Source organism: Triticum aestivum, chromosome 2B, assembly GCF_018294505.1.
Source record: "Triticum aestivum cultivar Chinese Spring chromosome 2B, IWGSC CS RefSeq v2.1, whole genome shotgun sequence".
Classification (NCBI taxonomy): Eukaryota; Viridiplantae; Streptophyta; class Magnoliopsida; order Poales; family Poaceae; genus Triticum; species Triticum aestivum.
Window position 1 is genome coordinate 126620847 of NC_057798.1, and position 22850 is coordinate 126643696.

Sequence of the window (22850 nt, forward strand, 5' to 3'; positions counted from 1 at the left end):
CTGACACTAAATATTGTTTTGAGTCCGGTACATACATTTTTGTAGCCTACCAAATTCATATTTTTTAAGTTACTTTTTTCGTGAATACGCAAGATTGCGTATCATTGTACTCATAGGGAGAGTGTGAAATAATTACAAGACAAAACTCGCAAACCCACGTACACAAGCCGGCGCGGTGATGAGTGCAGGAGGAGAACAGAAGTAGAAGGGATGCTCAACCCTACATCACACAAACTACGACTCTGATAATAGAAGGTTGAGTCCTCTAGCTCCAGCTCTAGCCCAAAGCCTAGCCTCGTGTTGAATGGCTTGGAGAAGCTGTATATATAGTGGAGGGCCACAAACCATCGAAGATGCGTCCGTCACTATGCTTCCAAAGCCACCAACAGTCAGTATGGTGAGAGAGGAGAGCCCCTTACGCAAGGTAGTGGGAGCATGGTCACACGATAACACACACCAATCCTGGAAAAGATAGCTCCGGGCTAGGAATGTTAGCATTGGTGCGACACCAAGAAAGGATCTCGTGCCACACTTGAGAGAAAAGGAGCAACCAACAAGTATGTGTTGCGTGTCCTTGGTCTTCATGTCGCAAAGGACGCAAATATCAGCATGAGGGAGGCCCCTGCGTGCGAGGCGATCAGCCGTCCAACAGTTGTTTAGAAGGGCGAGCCAGACGAAGACCTTAACGCGCATGGGGGGACCAAGTCGTCCAAGTGAGTTGCCAGTGGGGTGCTTCCGAAGGAAATATGCCCTAGAGGCAATAATAAAATTATTTTTTATTTCCTTAATTAATGATAAATGTTTATTATTCATGCTAGAATTGTATTAACCGGAAACTTAGTACATGTGTGAATACATGGACAAAACATAAAGTCCCTAGTATGCCTCTACTTGACTAGCTCGTTAATCAAAGATGGTTAAGTTTCCTAACCATAGACATGTGTTGTCATTTGATGGACGGGATCACATCATTAGGAGAATAATTTGATGGACATGACCCATCCGTTAGCTTAGCATGATGATCGTGTTAGTTTCATTGCTACTGCTTTCTTCATGACTTATACAAGTTCCTCAGACTATGAGATTATGTAACTCCCGAATACCGGAGGAACACTTTGTATGCTACCAAACGTCATAACGTAAAAAGGGTGATTATAAAGGTGCTCTACAGGTGTCTCAGAAGGTGTTTGTTGGGTTGGCATAGATCGAGATTAGGATTTGTCATTCCGTGTTTCGGAGAGGTATCTCTGGGCCCTCTCGGTAATACTCATCACTATAACCCTTGCAAGCATTGTAACTAATGAGTTAGTTGCGGGATGAAGTATTACGGAACGAGTAAAGAGACTTGCCGGTAACGAGATTGAACTAGGTATTGAGATACCGACGATCGAATCCCGGGCAAGTAACATACCGATGACAAAGGGAACAACGTATCTTGTTATGCATTTTGACCGATAAAGATCTACGTAGAATATGTAGGAACCAATATGAGCATCCAGGTTCCGCTATTAGTTATTGACTGGAACGTGTCTCGGTCATGTCTACATAGTTCTCGAACTCGTAGGATCCGCACGCTTAACGTTCGATGATGATTGGTATTATGAGTTTATGTGTTTTGATGTACTGAAGGTAGTTCAGAGTTCGAGATGTGATCATGGACATGACGAGGAGTCTCGAAATGGTCGAGACATAATGATTAATATATTGGACGGCTATATTCGGACACCGAAAGTGTTCTGGGTGATTTCGGAGAAAACTGAAGTGCCGGAGGGGTTACCGGAACCCCCCGAGGAAGTATTGGGCCTTAGTGGGCCTTAGGAGAGAGATAGGGCAGCAGCCTAGGAGGTGCCCCCCCAAGGGGAGTCTGAATTGGACTAGGGGAGGGGGCGCAACCCCTCTTTACCTCTGCCTCTCCCTCTCCTTCATCCCCCTTCCCCCTCCTAGTTGGACTAGGAAAGGGGAGTCCTACTCCTACTAGGAGGAGGACTCCTCCCCTCCTTGGCGCGCCCAAGGGCCGGCCGGCCTTCCCCCTTGCTCCTTTATATACGGGGGCAGGGGGCACCCTAGAACACACAAGTTGGCATTGTTTAGCCGTGTGCGGTGCCCCCTCCATAGTTACACACCTCGGTCATATCGTCGTAGTGCTTAGGCGAAGCCCTATGCCAGTAACTTCATCATCACCGTCACCATGCCATCATGCTGACGAAACTCTCCCTCGGCCTCAACTGGATCAAGAGTATGAGGGACGTCCCCGAGCTGAACGTGTGCTGATCGCGGAGGTGCCATACGTTCGGTGCTAAGATCGGTCGGATCGTGAAGACGTACGACTACATCAACCGCGTTGTCATAACGAGTTCCACTTTCGGTCTACGAGGGTACGTGGACACACTCTCCCCTCTCGTTGCTATGCATCACATAGATAGATCTTGCGTGGTCGTAGGATTTTTTTTGAAATTATCACATTCCCCAACAGCTTCAATAGCACCGATGAAGAACAATCGTAGCCCAAATTGGCCGAATATTCCCTAGAAGGGTCCAATGATGATGGGGGGAGCGATGTCAAAGATGCGACAATGGTTGAGGCATTCGCTCTTCTCCGGCATGTCCATGAGATTGCCTCGCATTGTTTGTTGCTATGAAGCAGAAAGTGCGGTGGCGGCGCCCCGGTGGCATACGATGACAAGCAGCTAGCAGGTGGCCTGCTCGGTGATCTTCTGCAGCGCCAACCGTGCCTAGTTCTGCTTTGTAGTTCACCATCGTAGTCGGAATTGCGCTGTCTAGTAGCAGGTGGTTGAATTCTTGCGCGGATCTTCATAAAACTCCACATGACCTCTACAATGTGAGTTGAGTCGACGATCACCTACAGTGAAGTTGAAATTGTTTGCTCAAGTTTTAGGGATGTTGATCACGCCTTCTAGGAGAGGAGTGATGATGATGACGCTTGCGTGCTGTCTCAGCGAGGCCCTCTTGCAGTGGTGTGTGTGGTATTCTTCGTGTACCGCTTAGCGGTTTGTGATGGTTTTTTGACAGTTTCCATAATTAACTGGGCAACTCTTTGGTTTTCGCATGATTTTCTCTAATTAACCAGACAATTATTTTCTTCTTAATGAATGTAGAAATCCTGCCATTTTAAATTATTTTTACCCATACCGTGTGTGCTGAAAGGTTGAATTTGTTTCACGAAACACTACAACTACTAGGTTGTCTAGCTAGAAAGGGAGCCTTATGGTGCAGCTACAACCACCACTTGAGGTAGTTTGTAAGTGGGGTGATCCGGGCGTGTATGGCTGTTGATCCCACTCGCAGGGATTGTGTCAGGATCTTTGCATCTCCAAGTCGGCGCAGACACGATGTGCATTGTTGGGTGCATGGTCCTCTTTGGTTGACACATGTGGCGAAGGGCCAACGGATCGACATTGGTCTCGGGCGATTTTGCTAACACTGTGGGTATGGGAAAGGGTCGCGTGCTGCTTTGTTTTAAGCAGTTCAGGGCATTCACCATTTTAGTGATCTATAAAACGTCTTATTATAGCCCGTTCGGACTCCCTCCCCTCCGCAACTCCGCTCCAGAGCGGAGCGGCATGCAGCTATAATCTGGGGAGTGGCTAGAATGGAGCACCGCTCTGCAGTGGGGGAGTGGAGGGTTGCCGAACAAGGTCTTACTCTGCAAAGAAAATGAATTTCATAGGAAAATTCCTATGATGCCATTTTAGATAATAGGATTGGCTTTATAGTTCATAGAGAAATCATTCATTTTCTTTAAGTTTCGGGTGATTCTGAACGTTCACCTGAATGCGATTTTTTTCCACTTCGTTTGAGAAGTTCAATCTAACATGTGTCTTTATTTGTCCTTTCCTCCCCCTCTCTCGTAAGGAAACAACTTCCTGTGAATTTTTCATGGAGCATCCAAATACTCCCTCCATCCGTATCTAGACAAATTTAAGAAAAGAATTTTGGAATGGAGGGAGTAACTAGTTTGTACAAATTTGACGTTACCAATATACATACAATTTTAATTTTAATTGTAATCGTGCGTTCCAAAGAGGTTAGGTACGAAGTGTGACACGACGAGTCCAAACTCGGCACTGTTTGTGGGGCCCAGGCGTAAGAACGTGGTAGTGGTACAACGGGAAAAAGAAAAATGAGAAAGTAGATCCGACCTCCAGCACCGGCGGGCGGTGGCACCCACCTAGTGACATGTGGGCCCCCAACCCGACGACCCACCTCACAAAATTTCACGCCTCCCGCTCCCCGATTTCGAAATACTCCCCACTCCTCTTCCCCCCCTCCCATTCCCAGCCCGAAGCCAAACCAAACCCTCCGCGCCTCCGCCTCCGCCTCCCGCCTCCCCCCATTCCTGCCGCCGGCGAGATGGCCCCGCCCTTCGTGTTCCCCGCGAGCCTGCGGGATCTGGAGCGCGACGACGACAGAGACGACGAGGGCGAGCCGTCGCTCCGGCCGCACGCCCCCGTCGCCGTCACCGCCCTCCGCGCCGCCGACCTCGAGGAGTTCGTCAAAGGTACCTGCCCGCCCCCCCCCCCCCCCCCCCCCCCCCCCCCCCCCCCCCCCCCCCCCCCCCCCCCCCCCCAATCCCCCGTAGGATTCACGGTTTCGTTCGGAGCTTGCCGAAATCGAGCGCTAGATTGGGGGCGCGCGGCGCGGCGCGGCCGCGCTGCCCGATTTGCCCCCATCTCGAGGTTGCAAACCCTAGTTCCCGTAGATTCAGTGTCTAGCGCCCTACTGCTCGAGTCTTGGCAGACGTCCGCAATTGGGTTCTCGAATGTTTGCTCAAAATCTTGAAAGCCAAACCACAGTTAACTGAACACTCACGTCCGCAGAAATAAGAGTTCCCCACTGTCGTTTGACATTTCCCGAGCTATAACTTGACTCGAAATGAGTCATGTTGGTCGCCCACCTTAGGAATCTGAGTGTCTGGCTGGGATACACACTGTGTTGCCCTTTTGAGCTAATTCGGTCTTGGTTTACTAATCCGGATTATCGAGCATTCTGTGTTTGCTGGATTTTCTGGAAGCTGATGGTCTTATGTGCTGCTTTTGGAACGTGCAACATATCAAAGTAAAGCTATGCTAGGTAAAGCATTGTAGTCTACCTAAGTAATCTAACTTGACGTCAACTTACACCCCACAGCCTGCAGTAGTTAGTATTTTTCTTTTCTTCCGTTAAGTTTCAAGTGACCAGATAACTTTGCGTGCTGCTGGTATGGGTTGATTATAATATCAAACTTATGCATCATTATGAAATGTAGTACTTAATTGTTATAACCAGAAATTCCTTAAATGACCCAGACAATGAATTGGTCGCATCCATCCCCAAATTCCTGATGCCTTTTGGATTTTCATCTCTGTTGTTCTCCATGGTTTTTTGGGCTTCCAGATCGGCAAGCCCTGCTTAAGTCAATGTTGTTTCTGGTGTTCCTTAAAAGAGTGTACTATCACACATTGAAGTTCTTAAATTATTTTTGGACTCAATCTTTGCTCACATGGACAGAAACCTAGTCTGCAGTTGAATTTCTAATAAGTGTCCTGAACATTTTGAGAAAAGTCACTTATCTTTCCAGAGCTAACACTGCCTATTTTTTAAAGTTGTCTTGTCATACAAGAGGTTGCCAACTTTCATGTGCTCTAACTGTTCATTTTTTTTTGTAAGCTAGTTCTCACTACACAAGGTAACCAGTAGTTTGCAAAATAAACCTCTGGTGATTTACATCAAAACTACTCCCTCGGTAAAGAATTATAAGACGTTTTGCAAAATACTGGTTACCTTGTGTAGTGGAAGTATTGTCCCTTCTTTTTGAAGGAAACATAATGGAAAAGACCGTACTGGAAAATATATTTAAAAGGTGAAATATACAAGAAAAAAGGACAAAGATAAGAATGACATGGTTTTCAGGTTCATTAGTTCATATGATCACAACTGAAACAAATGTGCCTAATGTTGAACTAAAGTTGCTCTATAAGCAAGATGTTTTCAGATTTGATGCATTACATTAACAATCAAATGAGCATGTCAACTGCTTAGGAAACATTTGCACCAATATTTAGACTCTCTAAACTATTTTAGTTTGTTGAATATGAAAGTACTGTAGTTATTTATTTTGTCAACGTGTGTATATCTATTTTTTCACTATGAACTAACTTGTTCTTTTGGTTTGACTTAAATTAAAGGCACATCATTTGATCTGTCTGACAAGGAACTCTTCTGCATCGAGGAACAGGATGTGTTTAATAGCATATACTCTCTTGTGCGTGACTTCACTTGCTTGCCCCCAGGGCTTAAGTTCAATCTTGTTGAGGCTTTGCGCTCCAACCTCAGTGTTCTTCTGCCCAACATTGACTCCCTTTCACGAGCTTCCATGTCATCCCCCTCTGATGGGATCCCTATCACTGACCGCATCGCGTCTCACCGCAATGCCCTCAAGATCTACTCCTTTTTCCTCCTCTCCATTGTTCTCGCTCAGGAATCTTCAGCTGATAGTGGCACTGGGGCAAAGGTAACTTGTCCAAACCATATGATTCTTCAGATTTTTTAACCTTTTTACATTTAAATAATTTTTTCTGCCATTTGGATTTAGGTGACAGCACATGGTCGGAAGAAGAACCCTGTTTATGCTTGGAATTGGGAAGCGCAAAGAGGGCGGATCATGAATCTGGTCGCTAATTCTCTTGAAGCTGACCTTACACTACTTTTTGGTCCAGGCGGCGCTGATGAGCGATACCTATCTTTTGCTTCAAAGTAAATTCTTGAACCTTGGTATAGTGTACTTTTCAGTAATCTTGTTCTTATAGTGACTTTGCCTTCTTATGCATAGGTGTACTTATGTTCTCTTTGAGAATCAAAATGTGTTAAAAGATGAGGAAACAAGAAATGGTCTATGCCGGATAATTGGTGCAATAGCTACAAGGCATCAAAAGATTTCTCAAACCAGTGCATCCGTCTTGCATTTGATCCATAAATATGATTTCACTGTCGCTCATCTTGCTGAAGCAGTTGCTGCTGCAGAGAAAAAGTTTGGTGATGGAAGCTTGGCAATTTCCCTGATCAGGGAAATAGGTCGCACTGACCCGAAAGACTATGTGAGAGATGGTGCTGGTGCTGACAATGTTGGGAGATTCTTAGTAGAACTTGCAGATCGTTTGCCAAAACTTATGTCTACCAATCTTGGTGTTTTAATACCACATTTTGGTGGGGAATCATACAAGATTAGGAATTCTCTTGTTGGGGTCTTGGGCAAGTTGGCTGCAAAGGCTTTCAAAGACATTGATGGAAATAACAGTGCTCATTCCATAAGGCTCCGAAGTAAGCAGGCAATGCTAGAAATTTTGATCGAGCGTTGTAGGGATGTGTCAGCATACACGAGGAGTCGTGTCCTTCAGGTCTGGGCAGAGTTGTGTGAAGAAAATGCTATTTCAATTGGCCTGTGGAATGAAGTGGCATCAGTTGCTTCAGGGAGGTTGGAGGATAAAAGTGCAATCGTCAGGAAATCAGCACTACAACTTCTCATCACAATGCTGCAACACAACCCTTTTGGGCCTCAACTAAGGGCCACGACCTTTGAGGCAACTTTAGAGAAGTACAAGGAGAAATTGGAAGAAAAGGAATCTCAGTCTCCTGCGGAAGGTGAACTTGTGAATGATCATCCATTGGGTGAAGTGACCGTGGGGCAAGACGAGAGTGTCAGTGACAGTTGCCTACCTTCTAGTCAAGACCAGACAGATCAAGATCCTATGTTTGTAGATATAACAAACTTAGAACAGATCAGAGCTTTGGTTGCATCCCTTGAGGCTGGTCTGCGATTCACGACATGTATAACGTCGTTAATGCCAATTCTTATCCAGTTATTGGCTTCATCTTCAGCCACAGATGTCGAGAACACTATTCTTCTGCTAATGAGATGCAGACAGTTTCAGGTTGAAGGTTCAGAAGCAGCACTCCGAAAAATGTTACCTCTGGTAATGTCCCAGAACTAGCTAGTTTGTGAACTCATGTTTTGTTTGCATTTTCCTCACTCATTTTAGCTTTTTATAGGTATTTTCTCAGGACAAATCAATATATGAAGCAGTGGAGAGCGCATTCATTGCCATATACACAAAAAGGATCCCAACAGAAACAGCCAAAAGTTTGATAAACCTCAACATCGACTGTAGCATTGGCGACCTTGCTGCCCTGGAGAGCTTAGTTAGTTCATTGGTACTGAAAGGAGAGATTTCATCCAACACGGTGCGCTCTTCTTTCCCCTTAATGTTTGCTCATACTTGTAGCAACAGCAATGCTATGCACTCTTTCATATAGAATTCAGTGTGTACCGAATACTGATTAGATGTGTTCCTGCTTAGGTTATTCTATTCTTGTCTGCTATTGCATTGTACTGTGGAAGTCCAAGATAGGGTTATTAACTTGCATGTAGGTGAGAGAGCTAATTTTAGACCATCCAGCAATTGTGAATTTAAGATGCATGCTGAAAATTTTGCTCCCAGCTCATCAATACCTCAATGTGAGAATTTCCTTTGAAGATTCTAATGATAAGTTTTATTGATTTGTTGTGCTATTAAGGTGTACTTTGACAGCTGTATCACACCAATGTTTTCCTAGGCCTATTTAAGCATAGCCGTTTTGTTGAATGCCATTGTACTATTTTAGTGATGCATCGTATCTTATTTTGCTCATGAGGAGCATACTTGCTAAGTCCCACAACCTCTTGCAGATGTCAGCTTTGTGGGATTATTTTTGCTTCAACATCAACGGTGTAAGGCCAGTGCAATGCCGTGGAGCTTTATCAATTCTTTGCATGGCCGCAAAGTCATCTCCTAGCATTCTGGGTACTCACTTGCAAGATATTGTTGACATTGGGTTTGGGCGCTTGGCTAAGGAAGAGCCTCTACTTGCTAGAACTGCATGCCTTGCCCTGCAAAGATTATCAGAAGAAGATAAGATCAAATTACTAAGTACTAGTACCAGAGTATTTGCTGCACTGCAAAGCTTGGTAACTAGCTTCTCGCTTCCAGAGAAAATATGGTATGGAGCAACAGATAAAGCTATAAGTGCCATATATACCTTACACCCTGCACCTGAAATCTTTGCTGCTGAGATTGCAAAGAAATCCCTCAGTTCTGTATTCAGTGCCTTAGGAATGGATGGCGTGTCTAATGGAGTGGAACTTGAAACTCAGAATAGTTCCACAATTACGGAGTTATCAGCCATGAAGTTGGGTAGATTTCTTTTTGTCATTAGTCATATAGCACTCAACCATTTGGTTTACATTGAGACTTCTGTTAAGAAAATCCACAAACAGAAACAGAAGAATGAAAAATCACAGTCCACCAATGAGGATAGTCAGGTAGATGGTTCCAAGAATTCGGAGGTAATTCTTGTCTGTTACATCCATTTGAACTTTTCAACTTTGGCTTGTCATTGTTTCATGTGACTTAAACTTGTTATTCTTTATGTGATGCTGGCAGGCACAAGACATAAATGCTGAACTGGGACTTGGTGCAACGAGAGATATTGCAATTGAGTTCTTTGCTGAAAATGCTGAAAGGGAGATTGTTTCCTTTTCTTGTGAAAAGAACCTTCTTGGACATTGCGGACCATTTCTATCAAAACTCTGCAGGAATCTGACTTTGCTGCAAAAGGTTTGTATTCTATTGTATTGCCCTTTGTACATCTTTGAAATGTTTGGATTCCATTGCTCTCTGCGGTTTTGTCATGACTTAATATTATTTTTTGGGTGTAGTTCCCGGAGTTACATGCTTCTGCAATGCTTGCTCTTTGCAGACTAATGATTATTGATGCAGAATTCTGGTACGCAAGCAACATCCACCTGATTGTGTTTGTTTAATATTGTGGATAGCATCCTGTTTTATCTACAAATTTATGACGACACTGAATCTCATTATATGCTCTACTTGCAGCGAGGCAAATCTCCAGATCCTATTTACTGTTGTGGAAAACGCATCCTCTGAAATTGTCCGATCTAACTGCACTATAGCCCTTGGTGATTTAGCAGTTCGCTTTCCAAACCTCTTAGAACCTTGGACAGAACACATATATGCCCGATTGAGCGATTCATCGGCATCTGTGAGGAAGAATGCTGTGCTGGTCATTTCTCATCTCATATTGAATGACATGATGAAGGTCTCTCTCTCTCCCTGCCAATCTTTCTCTTTCTGCTCTCTCTCTCTCTCTCTCTCTCCCACCACTGAAACACGTTCGCAAATCCTATTACAGGTTAAAGGCTATATCAACGAAATGGCGGTGAGGGTAGAAGATGAAGATGAGAGGATCTCAAGCCTTGCAAAACTCTTCTTCCATGAGTTGTCAAAGAAAGGTACATGTATAAAATGTGCCAGCCCTTTTGATTTAATTTAATACTGCAGTTAGACTTTAGCTAATATGGTTACCTCCTTTTTACCTTTGGCAACTGTGCAGGAAGCAATCCAATTTATAATCTTCTTCCAGATATTCTGAGTAGACTGTGCAATCAACACCTCAAGGAAGAAACGTTTCGCAACATCATGCAATTCTTAATTGGTTCTATTAAAAAGGTCTAACATGCCGCTTCTTTGTCTGCCATTAGTGCACTTTGGTTTTTATCTCTTGATGACCATATTAATTTCTAACTGTTATTTCAGGACAAACAAATGGAAGCTCTTGTCGATAAGCTTTGCAATAGGTTTGCTGGTGTAAATGGTATTATATTCTTACTTCTCCAATCAGATTATACTGAATATTTATGTTGTTCGTGTGTGCTTTCATTAATTGCTAATCAACTGTTGATCACTCGATGTCTGTTTAAGAAACCACGAGATAAATAAACTTTGATGAGTGGAAATTAAGAATTACGAATAAAATGAGAGCACCAACCAAAGATTTAATGCTGTGAATCAGCAGGTTGTGTTACGTGTTGTCTTGTAAGTTTCTCCGCAGAAGTTAGCAGCATGGGAATTTAGCAAGCCAGCTGACTTCTTTGACTCTCATTTCAGTCTTCTGTTCTCCCTGAAACAGACGTGATTTACTGCATGCATTATTTTGGATGTTTTTCATGAATTGTATAACTTTGTGCTCACCGCTTTCTCAGATGTATGATTCTTTCTTTGCTTGTATTTTCAGATGTTAGGCAGTGGGAGTATATCTCTTACTGCCTCTCTCAGCTAACCTTCACTGAGAAAGGTTTGAAGAAACTCATCGATAATTTCAAGATGTTTGAGCATGCATTATGTGAAGATTCTGTGCTGAACCACTTCAGAAGCGTGATAGCAAAGGTTGGTTGCATAGCCTCAATGGCTGCATACGCTTAACGATTTTTGAAACCAGAAGTCTGAGTTTGTGAATTCTATGCTTTCATTGATCTATCTCAATTTGTCCAAACAGTGTAAGAAGTTTGCGAAGCCAGATCTCAAAGCTTGCATTGAGGAATTTGAGGAGAAAGTTAGCAAAGTTCATGAGGAAAAGAAAGAACAAGAAGCCACGGCAAGAAATGCGGAGGCACATAAGCAGAAAATTGATTCTCTTGATAAAATCCTACTCGCTAAGGAAGCTGGACAGAATGACAGAAACTCTGCTGAGGGTGAGTAACTTTTTTCTTTCTTTCTGAATATCCTTTATGTTCTTTGCCATTTAAGTTACTTTCCATGCAAGTACTTCCATGTATGATTACTTCATTACAACCCAAATTGGTGTTTATGATGTATGCACCAGAGAGTAGAGAACGGTCACTAGAGAGCTTACTTATTTACGCGTGTTCCGTTAACAGATGAAACCAGTGAGGTCATCGATCCTTCAGTGGATGGCAATGCTGAAGATAAGGAGACAGAGGAAACCAGTGAGGTTACCGATCCGTCAGCCGATAGCAATGCTGAAAATAAGGGGGCAGAGGAAGGTACTGGGGACATTGACCCTTCAGTGGATAGCAATGCTGAAAATAAGGAGACAGAGGAAGCTACTGAGGTTACTGATCCTTCAGTGGGTAGGAATGCTGAAAATGAGGAGACAGAGGAAGGGACCGAGGTTACTGGTCCTTCAGTGGATAGCAGTGCTGAAAATGAGGAGACAGATGAAGCTACTGAGGATGTTGATCCTTCAGCGGATAGCGCCGCTGAAAATAAGGAGAACAGGACAAAAGGCAGCGGCAACATTTGTTCTGGAAAAAGTCAGACATCATCCACGGTTACGGAATCAGAAGATGATAGCACAGAGGTTCAATCATCCAAAACTGTCCGCAGTCGCAAAGGTAAGCCATAATTCCAGCTTAGATCACTGAAGAACACGTCATAGATCCAGTTGCTCAAGGGACTTGTTCCGTCTATTTTGCAGGTTCAACGCGATCAACTGCAAAGAAAATCAGAGAACCTATCTTGGAAGACTCCGCAGACGTTGCTCCTCCAGTTAGGCGTTCGACCCGCTCGAGTAGAAGGTGCGCCCATGCATCATTAATCTTTGTACTTTGCGTCACACTGTTTAAAGCCAATGCAAGTCCTTGCTTTTGCCCATGCATTTTCCCACAAATTTGAGATAACCGTAACTGACAAATTTGCAGACAATGAAGGTGATGCCGCGGTATATTCCCAGATATGGAACAGCTACTGCAGCCTCCGTGGATGTGTGGCGATCGAGTGTCAACCGCTTGTCGTTGTGTGGTGGAGATCTCGCCTTGAGATCATGGATGAGTTCTGAAACCACCAGTGCTCCTTCCTGACGCTTGTGTGTACCGTAGTATTTATTATTGGTCTAATATGTGCTGGTAATCTGTGCCAGCTCCAGACTGCTGCGTTGACCGTTTGTATAATTTGTTGGTCTAATATGTGCTGGTAACATGTATAATTTTGTTCCTTCTGTCAAGGACGATTTGTATTTTGTAGTACTCTAGTAGGCAATATGATGTACGTTCCTTCAGAACCTGACTTGTGTGCCTAGTCTTCTATCCTGCTGATGTACAATTCTATACTCTACACATGCATAACCTTTCTGGATTTCTGTATGCACACAGGTTCACCACTCGAATCATCATAGTAATAATCGAAGAAAATGACCGCGCAACTATTCCCACCGACGAGCAAGCGATATCTATCCCGTTCACCGCGAGCCAGGAGCCCGGGACCAGGGACTGTTTTCCCTCTGTCACAGCGACACGTTATCGTGTCGTCCTGGTCGCATGATGGCAACAGGATAGAGGGTCGAGCAAGCAAGGGAGAAAGTTAATAGTAACAGCCACTGCCCACTGGTGTGAGATAGCCCCCAATAATGCAGGAGGAAAGCAGCGAGTCGCCACCTCGACCATCTTCCCCGTGATCGCGAGCAGCAGCAGCAGCGACGGTTCCTGCGCGCCACACCACGGGAGTGCAAAGCCAACGTCGTTCTCGCATCTCGCTTATCCGCTGCCCGCGAATCTGCGGCCGCTCCCAGCCACGTTTTCTCCCCCCAGCGTAGTACTTTGATCGCGAGATGGAGATGAAAATTCAGCCGGCGACGCCGACGCCGACGGCAGCTGGCCGCGCGCTCCCCCTCGCGTTCCCCGGGCCTGCTCCACTCCAGCCACCGGATTTGCGTGGCGGGTGGTTCCTGTGACCTCGCGCGTGTCGCGACCGGCGAATCTGTGTTGTTGACGGCTCTAGTGGTGTGTAACCACGCAAGCATGCTTTTTTCTCAGGAGAACTTTCAATCTATTCATAAACTGTCAAGACAATACAAAGAACACATAAGTAAAACAGTCTTACTAAATCTCAGTCGATTGAGACTAACGTTTTTTTTTCTCGAATACGCACGAGTGTGCGTATCATATATTATAGAAGGAAAGGGTAGAAACCCTCCACACATGAAAATACAAAGATATTTACAGGTAGCCCTCAGTCACCCCACCCGACTAGCTAATTAGCGGATTATTTGCTACTCTCCCACAATGCAAGGCCCAACATGAACCCCTCAACTTCCCCTCGTAGTAGTCCTGCCTGCTTCCATGCCCTTGCTTCGCTATCGATGCACTTGAGCACCTTTTGTGTGGATGGCGCCTCCCCATCGAAGATCACGGCATTCCGATGGATCCACAGCTCCCATAGGACCAAGATAGATATTGTCCTAGCCAATTTCCGGTGTTGCCCGATTTCGTCCTGCCTGATGCACCACTCCGGAAGTGACTCCGTCGCGGTTGGAGCACTTTCTGGTCGTCCCAACGCCAGGCACACCTTGCTCCAAACCTCTCGAGCGAAAACACATCCGATCATGATGTGTGCGATGGTCTCTTCATGCTGGCCACAGAATGGACACGAGCTTTGGTGAGGGAGGCCCCTCCTAGCAAGGCGGTCGGAGGTCCAACATCTATTTTTCATGGCCAGCCAAACGAAGAACCGATGCTGTAAGGGCGCCCGTGACACCCACGTGAACTCCGTCGTTGGTGCAATCTCAAGTCCCGCAAACTTGGCCGCGTATGCCCACTACTAGGGAAAAGCCTAGCAGCAGCGCGGGTTTTGGGCCTCTCAGTAGCGCGGGTACAGGCGCTACTAATAAGGCGCTACAGCTAACGTATAGCAGTAGCGCATGCTGTCCCGCGCTACTGCTATTCATGAATAATTGTAGCGCTCTTTAGGAAAAGGCGCTACTGATATTATCTGCAGCGCTCTTTACATGGAAGCGCTACTGGTAAGGACGCGCTACTGCTAAATTTCCACCCCTCGCTACTACTAGTTTTATTATTTTTTTCCTGCATATTTGTTTTGTATTTGAATAGGCTTTATACAATAATCTTTAGCATATCATCCACATACAAATGTAATCATAGCATATACATACAATTAGTCTCATCAAATCATGTCATCATCATAATCATCATCCAACACAAAGTGGTCTCTCGTCATCAATCTCGAAAATAGCGATACAAGTCTCGATTACTTGCAAATACATCGTCATCCATCTAAACAATGATATACGCGAGAATAGCTATCACTTTGAGTACATGAGTTCGTATCCCTCTCTCGCATTGAATCTAAACTAACTACTGCCTGTCGCTCGGAAACCGAAAACCGATACACCTGGGCCTGACACTCCGGCCACTTGTCATATATATACTCCTGGCGTAGCACTTCTTCGCCATCTATGATCTATGCACCTGCATCGTCACATGAGTCGATGATATGCAACATATATAGTTGAACAACAGAAAGAGACAGACTTGGCAAAAATAGAAACAACATATCATAAGCATAAATAACAAAGTTCATCGTACCCAAAATGCCCTAACTAGAGTGATTTTCGCTAGTCGAGGAGGACGGTTTAATTACATCACAAATAAAGTTTCACCATGCATAACTCAAAGTTTTGTCATAAAAGAAATTATGGACTAAACGAACACATTGTCATATATTGACAATCGCTCCATCATGTCGTGTCATCCATCCATATCAGGGAGATAGTCCTCAAGCTTAGTGAAAGGCTTCATGTCGAGACGCTGAGAGGCTATCCATGTTCGGACGTCTTCCCGCGACATTTGTCCTTCTGCGTAGAACATCCCTATTTTTCCGACGACCTCATTCATGATGATTTGGGCAAGTTCACGCTGGATGTTATAGAACTCAGCTCGAAGTCGATGATCCTCGATATCTCCTATGTCCTTTGCCCATTGCAGAATATGGGCATCGCCAGATCTAGGTGACATGTGAAGGTTCTGGTGATCCCGTCTGTACTCCAGCATGTGGTGTAGAACATAGAACCCATCATTAAGAGAATCGTTCGGTTGGTGGATGCAGCAGAAGTCGGTCTTATGGCTGAAGGCGGCCCTGCCGCCCCTTCTCTTCTTGTCCCTAACCTCTCCACCCCTTGCTTGGTAGTAAAACATAGCACTGTCGAGAACATCTTTGATGTGGGTGTAATCCTTTTTGTGAATGTTCTTCGACGAGTCCAAGTAAAGAGCGTGGAAGAATCGGGGGTAGAGGATGATGAGGACGGCGCGCCCGCCGCTGCGCAAAATAAATACACCTCAAATTAATTAGCCTCCACCGTGCAAATGAATTATTGAAATCGAAGGAAGGATAGCAGCGCGGATGACTTACACGGGATGATAAGGCACGAGAATCGCCTCCTTGTCCTTATTGGCGAGCATGAAACTGACGATGTAATCCCTCGCGTATTCACGCTGCTCTGCACAGACTCCCAAGAAGCCCTCGTGCATGTAGTACGGGTCAGCGACACATATATGACGTATCTGCTTAACCCCAATGATGTAGTTCATGTGCAAGGCATAAAGGCGGACAAACGTAAAATCCAGCTTCTTCACGTGAAACATGTCAAATATGTAATCAAATCGGAGGAAGAACTTATCCGCGGGGAAGCTGTCGACGTACGACATTTGCCGCGGAACGTTAACCACGTAGAGTGGGTATCCTGGATCTTTCGAGGCGATGAGGCCTTTCTCTACCCGCAGCACATCGTCATGAAGTCTCCTTAGATCGCCGAATCTGGCCCGTAGCGCTGTTGCAGGTAGGATTGGTTGACCGGGGATATGCCATTTATCCGCATCGGGGATATCTACACGGTCCTGAAGCCGAGGCTGCTGAGGCGGCTGGATCATAGAATCAGCTTCATTGCCTTTCCTCGTTGTCTTCCTAGACTTCTTTACTACCGGAAGGTCGTCAATAATACGTTGAGACGGTAATTCAGGCACCGACTCATGATGCTCAAACCCTGAGGAGGGGCTAGTATAGACATACTGTTCAGCGCCATCATCATCCTGATCCTCATCCATGGCGACATCATCAGCGACTAATGGAGCCACCTGCTTACCCCGTCTGCTATCACCCAACCCGACACCCGACGCTAATTGGGTAGGTGGGGTGTTGATGTTCATACCTTGCTGAGGCTGCGTGCTCGTGGGTGTGCTCCCGGCCGCTTCCAGACGAAGCAAACTCTTTGGCCACAACAGGACCCACCCATTGCAACAATCACCAAGCCGCCGCGGGGTCTCGTCATCATCCCCCACTAGTACTAGAGGAGGCAAATTCTCGTGGCCCGGTTTGACACTGGCCACGGAAACCTTGAAGACGTTTGGGGGAATCGACCGGCTGTGGAACAATGGTTCCTTCGGCTCCATTATCCTCGCCTTCCCCACGTCCACCTTCTGTTCGCCGATGGTGTACAATATGGTGCACGGGGTTTCGTCGGCCTGCAAAGAAAAGTCTATGACGTGAGACATCCGAAAGGCAACAAAAATGGGAGATTATACATTTATATTGAAGGGGGCCGATGTGACAGATACCGTGAGGGCGTCGAGCTCAGCCAAAGAGGAGGCACCACCGAGCACGTCCGGTGCGGGAGCCGGTGCAGGAGCAGGTGTGGGAGCCGGTGCGGGAGCCGGTGCGGGAGCAGGTGCGGGAGCCGTTGCGGGAGCAGGTACGGGAGCAGGTGCTCCCAAGAAGTCAGCAAGGGGAAAGTCCTCTGCATTTTTTTTGGATTTTGCCTTGTCCAAGTGAAAACGCCCGTCACCAAGGAAGTAGATATATCTGCAATCGCCTGTTTTGCGGCAGCTACCGATGTTGCGACTGTCTGAGATGATTTCTTCTCAACCGCAATCTCAACCTTCTTGTCGATGTTTTCTTCAGTTAACCTCCGTCTTTCCTTTCTCTCCTCCGTGGTCTCATGGTAGTACTTCTTCCACGTGACGCCGTCTCCGACACCGTGCACGCGTCCATATGACGATCGAGTATTCACCGGTTGTTGTTTCAATATGTTCAACGCCCAGTTGAATGGAGTGTCCCACTTGGGCCTCGCCAATGCCTCAGACGGTGAGTCGCTTTCGGCCGCAATCCGGTGCTGCTCTCTCTGCAAAAGGCACAAGGATCGTTTACAAATATGACTAACGTGTGCAGTCGAATTGATCAGAAACTAAAATTACCAGCAGTCTCATGAACTCCATAATGACCGGTGTTGTCTCATAAACCTTCTTCACTGGGTCCCAACGGTGTCGGGCCCTCAGGACGTCACACTCCTGTGGGACGGTGAAATCCGCCAAGGGGTCTTGGATGCCCAGACTCGCGGCTTCCGTGTCCTCCTTGGCCCATTTGGACCTCTTTCCGCCGTAACCACGGCTTCCGAGGTGGTGGCTCCCAATGTTCCTCTTTTGAAGCCCCTTCATGTACTTAGACTTTTTTTTGGCAGCTTCGGCCTTGCAAGCCTCCTTGAATATTTGAAACTGCTCTTCCGTGATTGTCGGATTATCCTTTACAATCTCGGAGTAGGGTTCCCCTTCGTTGATCTTTGCTTTCACTCGATTTTTCCAGGCGGCCAACGCGTCGCTAAACTTGGTCATGGCGTGTTTGTTTATCTTCTTCATTGTCGGGTCCTCGTCTGGATCTTCATAATCCTTCTCATTCCGGCCCGGGAACAAGAATATCTGGTGAAACTTCTTTAGGAGGGAGCTCCTCATATTTTCTATCTTCTGTAGTTTCTCATTGTTGATGGTGGCGGTTGTCCGTACGATGCGGCCTATTTGATTGCCGTAGCACGCGCGCGCTTCCTCGGGCGCCTTTGGCTCAAAATTGCCGTTGTCCACCTCCGTGACCACCAGTCTAGTAGTCCTGAGTTTGTTAGGAACTCGTTGCCTCTTTGTTTTCGGTTCTACACCGGCTCCGCTCCTCGAGGCAGCACCGGTCTCAGCGCCGGTCTCGATGTCGGTCTGGATCTCAGCGCCGGTCTCAGTCTCAACACCGGTCTGCGTGTCGGTCTTAGTCCCTGATGCCACCGGTGGACCCAACAACAACATCTGTTGATCATCGGTAAGGCTAAAAAATTCGTCTGCCGCCCGGTAGACGTCGTCGCAATCACCAGAACCCTGTCCTTCATCGTTGCTAGCCATGTTTTCTATGATTAAATCTAGTCAATTAATTCTAGGCCTAATAAAATGAATAATGACATAAAAAAGGACTATTGTTTTGCAGGAATGTTGACTCCTTCCTGGTGCGGCAAATCCCGGGCACTCGATATGTCCTAGTTTGTAGCACAAGTCATGCCGAAATTCACGGAAAATTTTGGCATTACCTTTGCTAAAAAGTGGACAAATCGAGAACCTGAAATTTACCGGAACAGAAATGAATCAACATTCCGGTAAAACATAGGCCACTCAGCATCATTCCCTGGAAACAACAAAGCCACTTGGGCACAACCGAACAACTTCAATGAAAAGATATAACATGACCACTTCAATGAAAAATAAAATTTGCGTAAATTCTTTTCCTTGAAAAATAGTGGTCTTTTCAAAAATCAAAAACCTTTACAAAATGACCTCACTAAAAACTTCTCTGCCTAGGACAGAACCCAAATTATGTTGATCTAGCTATTCCTCTCTCTCACACAAACACACATTATTATCTCTAACCTGTCTAAGACAGAATCCAATTAAATTGCAAAGGAACTCCATTTCTCTAACCCTTCTGACCTAATGCTCCAAAATAAAATTTTCCTCTAACCTAGCCAACCTACTTAACCTAGATTGTTAATCCAACGAACCTAATTAACCTACCTATTTAACCTAGTTAGTTAATCTAGTTTACCTAGATAATTAACTCTAATTAAACTAGTTAACACAGCTAGTTCTCTGTCAAAGCCCAAAATAAAATTTTGCACTAATTAACCTAGATAATTAACCTAATTAAACTAGTTAACCTGACTAGTTCTCTGTCAAAGCCCTAACTAAATTTTTGCACTAACCTAGATAATTAACCTAATTAAACTAGTTAACCTAACTACTTCTCTGTCAAAGCCCTAACTAAATTTTTGCCCTAACCTAGATAATTAACCTAATTAAACTAGCTAACCTATGCATTAGAGAGAGAGGAGGGGTGGGGGCTTACAGAGGATGGCTCCGGTGGTGGTGACGGAGGCAGTGGTGGCGAGGAAGGCAGGGGCGTCTCCGGTGATGGCGAGGGAGGCAGTTGTGGCGAGGAAGGATCCGGTGGCGTCGACGGCGGCTCCGGTGGCGTTGACGAGGCCGTGCGGCTCCGTGGCGTTGGGGGCGGCTCCGGTGGCGTCGACGACGCACGGCTCTGGTGGCGTCAACGTCGGCAGGAGACGGCGGCGAAATGGGGCGACGACGAATCGGGGAGACGATGGCGCGCGGGGTGGGTTGAGGGATTTGGGGGAGAAGTGGTGGCCGGGGGGAAACGGTTTTTTGGTTAAGTCAAACTTAGCGGTAGCGCGTTTGGCAAAACGCGCTATAGCTAATATAGCTACAACGGTTTTTACAAAACGCGTTGCTGCTATAGCTATGTAATTTTCTTCCTTTTTTAATTTCCTTTTCTGTTTCTATAGCGGGGGTCTAGGACACGCGCTGCAGCTACGTTAGCTATAGCGCCTCTTACAAACACACCCTGCTGCTATGCCTTCCTCCGTTTTTTCGCTTTTTCATTTATTTTGCTTTACATTTTATTTTTTCCTTTCTCCTTTTTCTATTTCTTTCGTTTTCATTTACTTTTCTATTTGTTTTTCATCTTATTTTACTTCCGTTAGTAGTAGTGCTTTTCTTAGGAAACGCGCTGCTACTTATGCCGTAGCGGTAGCGCGTTTCTTCCAAGCCCGCTACTGCTATGCGTAGCTTATCATTCTAGCAATGGGAATATTAGTAGTAGCGCTTTTGCTACTACATGCGCTACTGCTAAAGTTGTATCTGCAGCGCGGTTTTTCTCCAATCGCTACTGCTATCTAGCACTAGCGCTCTTTTTTGACCCGCGCTGTTGCTAAATTTCTGTGTATAAGGTTTTCCCTAGTAGTGGCCGATCGCGCCGAGAACATGCCATCCTTCTCCCACGCCCAAAGAATCTTGTCCGGCGCATCCTCACGGAGGGCCACACCCTCCACTCGCTGCCATAGTCCCAGGAACTGTCTGAGCATGTCGGCCGTAAGCTCAGGCCCAAAGTCCGCCGCCCATGCATGATTTGTGAGTGCTTCTGCTACTGTTCGTGAGGATCTCGCTTGTCTCGATACCTTGGAGTAAAGCATGGGTGCCAGGTCCTGGACTCTGTAGCCGTCAGTCCACTTGTCTTCCCAAAAACGTGTGTCTTGCCCATGCCCCACTGAAGCTGTTGTCGCCGCGCGAAAAAGCGCTCTAGACTCTGCTGGGATTGCGATTTGTAAATCTGCCCATGGTCTTGTATGATCTGTACATTGTAGCCACGGCCATCTGGCTATCATCGCGATGTTCAACCACCTCAAATTTAGTATGCCGAGTCCTCCGGCCCACCTAGGGCGGTAAACCAAATCCCACGCCACGGCGCGTTGCCACCGCACGCATCCATCTTACCACAGCAGAAGAAACCACGACAGATCTTCGTCAGGGCGGTGAGGGTCTTCGGAGGTATGTTCATGGCGAGCATGGCATGAATTGGGATTGCGCATAGTACGGAGAGAATGAGGATGAGCCGTCCACTTTTTGGTAGGGTAGCGGCCTTCCATTTGGGCAGACGGTTAGCGAACTTCTCCACCAAGTATTGGAACTGTGCCGGAGTGGCCTTTCTGATTGAGAACGGTAGGCCAAGGTACTTGCAAGGGAAAGATGCCTTTGTGCAGTCTAAGGATGTGCAAACTGCATCTAGCTCCTCCGCTGAGCATCGGATGGGTAGTGCCGCACTCTTAGCAAGGTTCACCACAAGGCCCGAGGCAGCCCCAAACAACTCCAGGATCTCTCTGCAAGCTCGGATTTCCTAAGCCAAGGGCTTGAAAAACACCATGACATCGTCGTCAAACATGGACAATCGCTGGTGCACTCCATTTGTAGCTAGGGGGCGAAGATGCCCTGTTCCGTGGCTTTGCTGAACAAGGCTTGTAGAGGCTCCATACAGAGGATGAAAAGCATGGGGGAAATCGGATCTCCTTGTCTTAGCCCACATGCATTATATATCATCTCCCCTGGCACACCATTCACCGCAATCTTCGTCGTCGAGGTGGCAAGCAGTCCACAGATCCACTCGGTCCATCTCCTCCCAAAACCAAGCCGTGCCATTACTTCCAGCAGAAAGGGCCACTTTACCGTATCAAAAGCCTTGGATATATCAAGTTTGCGTAGGACCATTGGGTTTCTGAGCACATGGAGTCTCCTTGCCGTACACTGAACAAGCATGAAGTTGTCATGCAGAGTACAACCCCGCACGAAGGCACTTTGATGGTTACCCACCAAGAACAGCAGCTCGTCCGCAAGTCTTGACGCCAGGATCTTGTCGAATATCTTGATGGCCCCATGAACTAGACTTACTGGCCTAAAGTCCTTAAGATCAACTGCTCCCTCTTTCTTCGGCAAAAGAGTGACCACTGCCCGGTTGATGGCCGCCAGTCCTCGCATATCTCCACCGAAAAATTGATCCAAAGTGCGCATGAAATCCCGCTTGATGATCTGCCAACAGGTTGCGTAAAACCTTCGCGTGAAACCATCCGGGCCCGGTGCTTTGTCCAATGGCATGGACTTGATGATCTTCTCTACTTCTTCTGGCATGAAAGGCATTTCTAGATTTGATAAGTCCCTGGTTGGGAGGTTTAGCTGGTCCAAGTCAATCGCATGCGTCCGCTGGTGGGGCGATCCAAAGGTATTAGCATAGTGCGCATCCACCACTCTTGCAATGTTCTCTTGGCCTGTAGCGATCTCCTCGTTATGTCTCAAGGTGAGAATGGCGTTCTTGCGCTGCCGATGATATGCGTGACGATGGAAAAACCGGGTGTTGGCGTCCCCTTCCTTGAGTTTGAGCATGCGAGACCGTTGTGAGGCGATCGTTCTTTCTAGTGAGCTCAACCCTAGCAGCTTCCGCTTTAGCACTTTTCGTAGCCCATGCTCATGATCCATAAGGATGCGGTTTTCCGCTGCCCCATCC

At 46.3% G+C, this 22850-nt stretch overlaps 1 protein-coding gene across 2 annotated transcripts; it reads left to right on the top strand.

The window, feature by feature from the left end:
* The first annotated feature begins 4276 nt into the window (after positions 1-4276).
* On the top strand, positions 4277-12909 carry LOC123043866 (condensin complex subunit 1). 2 transcript variants are annotated; one of them, XM_044466452.1, is made up of 17 exons: positions 4277-4519; positions 6186-6511; positions 6593-6753; positions 6830-7970; positions 8047-8238; positions 8723-9379; positions 9477-9650; positions 9752-9819; positions 9930-10152; positions 10246-10345; positions 10447-10562; positions 10650-10707; positions 11128-11279; positions 11389-11584; positions 11771-12247; positions 12331-12430; positions 12554-12909. In XM_044466452.1, the coding sequence occupies exons 1-17, from the start codon at positions 4372-4374 to the stop codon at positions 12558-12560; spliced, it is 4296 nt and encodes a 1431-aa protein (XP_044322387.1). In that variant the 5' UTR covers positions 4277-4371; the 3' UTR covers positions 12561-12909. The 2 variants fall into 2 exon arrangements, with proteins under 2 accessions (XP_044322387.1, XP_044322388.1); XM_044466453.1 differs by having other exon boundaries at positions 11831-12247.
* The last annotated feature ends 9941 nt before the right edge of the window (positions 12910-22850 follow it).